We start from the raw sequence: 3,494 nt of genomic DNA on the forward strand, positions 1-3,494 counted from the left end.
ATTATATATTATATATTAATCTCAAATAATCTTATAAAACAGTTTTATAAACCTTTAATTTGCTTTATTAGTTTTAACAATAATTATTTATATTAAGATTTATAAAATAATAGAACATTTTAACCGTATTAAATATTTATATTTAATTGTAAAATATTCGTAATGATTTATTTTCTTGAATGCAATTTTGACTTCTGTAATGTGCTACAATACGCATTCGTCACGTTGAACTTTTGTAACAAATGTGTATTTTAATATTTTCCTTAAAATAACTATAAATTAAATAAAAGTTGTTGTTTTTTAAGTATAAAGGGATATTTTTTAAGTAAAAGAATAATGTAAATAAATTAAGTTTTTAAGTAAAACAACATAACAATTCTTTAATTGTTGATTTATAACCAATGTTACTCTAATAAAGTAGAGTAATTGAAAATATTCAATATAATAACAACAGAGAGCAATTAACAAAATTAAAAATCTATGTACAGTATTTAAAATACGCATAACTAGAAACAAAGTTTTACAAACATATTTTTATGACTTTTTTGAGGCTTTTGCTCCGTAGCCATCACCTTTGTAGCGTTTATGGTTTTCATCTTTCTTTCCATCTTTTTTATCATGGCGTTTGTGAAGTCCGTGATGAAAGTGACCATGTCCTCCACCACCATGCCCATGATGACCAAGTCCTTTTCCTCCTCCTCCTCCTCCGCCTCCTCCATGACCGTGATGTCCGTATCCACCACCACCATCTCCACCATGTCCATGATGGCCATGTCCTCCTCCTCCTCCTCTTCCTCCACCGCCTCCATGTCCATGATGACCATGATGACCATGTCCTCCTCCACCACCACCACCACCACCATGTCCGTGATGGCCATGTCCTCTCCTCCTCCTCCTCCACGTCGCCATGTCCACGATGACCAGGATGACCATGTCCTCCTCCACCACCACCACCACCATGACCGTGATGACCATGTCCTCCTCCACCACCACCACCACCATGTCCGTAATGGCCATGTCCTCCTTCTCCTCCTCCTCCACCGCCGCCATGTCCATGATGACCATGATGACCATGTCCTCCTCCTCCTCCACCACACCACCACCACCATGTCCGTGATGGCCATGCCCTCCTCCTCCTCCACCGCCGCCATGTCCATGATGACCATGATGACCATGTCCTCCTCCACCGCCGCCACCATGTCCGTGATGGCCATGTCCTCCTTTTCCTCCTCCTCCACCGCCGCCATGTCCATGATGACCATGATGACCATGTCCTCCTCCTCCTCCACCGCCGCCATGTCCATGATGACCATGATGACCATGTCCTCCTCCACCACCACCACCGCCACTATGTCCATGGTGACCATGATGATCATGTCCTCCTCCTCCTCCTCCACCTCCATGTCCATGATGGTCATGATGTCCGTGTCCTCCTCCTCCTCCTCCTCCTCCGTCCCCTCCGTGACCGTGATGTCCGTATCCATCACCACCATCTCCGCCATGTCCATGATGACCATGTCCTCCTCCTCCTCCTCCACCGCCGCCATGTCCGTGGTGGCCATCATCTCCGCCACCATGATGTCCACCTCCACCATCACCATCATGATGACCGTATCCTCCGTCCCTTCCCCCTCCCCCTCCATGTCCGTGATGTCCATGTCCTCCACCTCCTCCTCCACCTCCTCCTTTACCACCACCGCCTCCGCCGTGATGATCGTGGCCGTAATCATCGTGTCCAGGAATATGATTATAATCCCAAATATGAGAACCGTGACCACCATGATCATCTCCCCAATGAACCTTAGTATGGAAACTATGACCATCTCTCTTCTCTGTTCTTTCTCTATAGTTATGAGGACCTCCTCTTTTGTACTCGAAAACATATTTCTTAGGTCCAAACACGTCTGCGAACCTGCAAACAACAAACATTATCAATAATAATTTGAAGAAAATTTACAAAATGCTTCAGCACGTTCATCATATTAAGATGAGAACTGAATTCATTTAGTTCGTTTAGTAATTTCGCGAATAATTTTTCATAATGATCTTAATGTAATATAGTTGAAAACTTTAAATATTTTTAAATAAAACAGGAAATATTTTTTAAAACAATGGAAAAGATTTTATTACATTCACAGAGAACCTTCAAAAGTATGAAGAAAATTTAAGAAGTAACTTTCAAAATTGTGAAAATAAGCTAGAATAAGTTCAATTAACACTTAATAGTGTTAATTATCCTTTCATAACTATTGTTAATCATGATCCTTTATGATAATTTAAACCTAGCATACTATACAATCGATTGCAATTTCAATGAAAATTATGAAATGAGAAATAAATTTCTATGTAAACTTAAATTTCCACTAAATAAATAAGAATTTCTTACTGGAAATAATGATCGAAACCACCAAATTTGGAAGCCAGAGGCTCCAAATCGGAATCGGAAGATTTTTCTTCCTCCTCTTTGACTTCGGTCACAGAACTCCATTTTTCTGTTTTGAAATGTCCAGATTTTTTGCCATCCGACCTCTGACAGGTTATCAACACAATTAAAACCAACAGCTTCTGTAATAGATATCCATATTAATAAGTAAGCAAGTGATAAGTTGGTAAATACGTTTTCTTCCACTTACCTGCAGCCAACCCATGGCTGCTGACAATCTAAAAGTGACAATAAGAGGGAAGGTGTGTGAGCTTTTATAAACGTTACCCAACAAAACGTGATAGCTGTCATTTCGGTTCCTGTCACCGACTGATACAAAAATATTGGTGGATCTAAAGTCCAGTTACCCACAACTAATGAAAAATTAGCTTCGTTAGTACCTAGTTCTACCAGAAGTGTATTAAGCGAGTGGTCTGTCTCACCCATTAAAAGTCTCGAAGAAACTGTAATGTCGCACACCCAACGTGTCGCTCCACATAACAAATGATGTGAATCCTTTCCGCATGAAGAAATATTTTTACAAAGGAAAAACAAACCCGGCAGACAAGGATTCAATCACACTTTTTAAGGATAATAACTGTTTAACTTCATCATATTTTATGCCTCTCAACCTATTTGATAAGTGCGATTCGTCATATGTGATGCCATTATTACGGAATTTCCCAATATAAATATAGAAAAGAGTAGTTAAATTTTGTATTGTTTTATGAAACTTCCGCAATACTAGCACTAATACATAATAATTTAAAGTAATCGGAAAAATTTTTGTCTTTTAATTTACATCCTTCGTGACCGATGACTGCAAGGAGATGCCATGCGCTCGTGCATACTGCATACCTCACACCTCAATACAGTTTTTGTTTTTCTTATATAAACAATTTTCTATTTTATTGATAGACTTATTTAATTGTTTTAAAAAGAGTATTAAAGATGTTTAATTGGAAGCGTTCAACCTGCTTACAATTATGCAATATTTAACAATTTATGAACCTTTATTTTGTTTCGCTTCGATTGCTTGATAATTAGTTTCGTGTTTATTCTTTTGTGAAAA

The 3,494-nt window shown here is 38.7% G+C and overlaps 1 protein-coding gene across 1 annotated transcript; it reads right to left on the reverse strand.

Annotated features, from left to right (window-relative positions):
• Nucleotides 1-534: 534 nt before the first annotated feature.
• Nucleotides 535-2,648, reverse strand: LOC136976846 (PE-PGRS family protein PE_PGRS47-like). Its single transcript, XM_067272233.1, has 3 exons — nt 2,634-2,648; nt 2,387-2,565; nt 535-1,912 (listed from the first exon to the last, which is right to left on the reverse strand). The coding sequence occupies exons 1-3, from the start codon at nt 2,646-2,648 to the stop codon at nt 535-537; spliced, it is 1,572 nt and encodes a 523-aa protein (XP_067128334.1).
• Nucleotides 2,649-3,494: the final 846 nt, after the last annotated feature.

This window comes from Centruroides vittatus, unplaced genomic scaffold (assembly GCF_030686945.1).
Source record: "Centruroides vittatus isolate TY-2023 unplaced genomic scaffold, ASM3068694v2 contig_425, whole genome shotgun sequence".
Taxonomy (NCBI): domain Eukaryota; kingdom Metazoa; phylum Arthropoda; class Arachnida; order Scorpiones; family Buthidae; genus Centruroides; species Centruroides vittatus.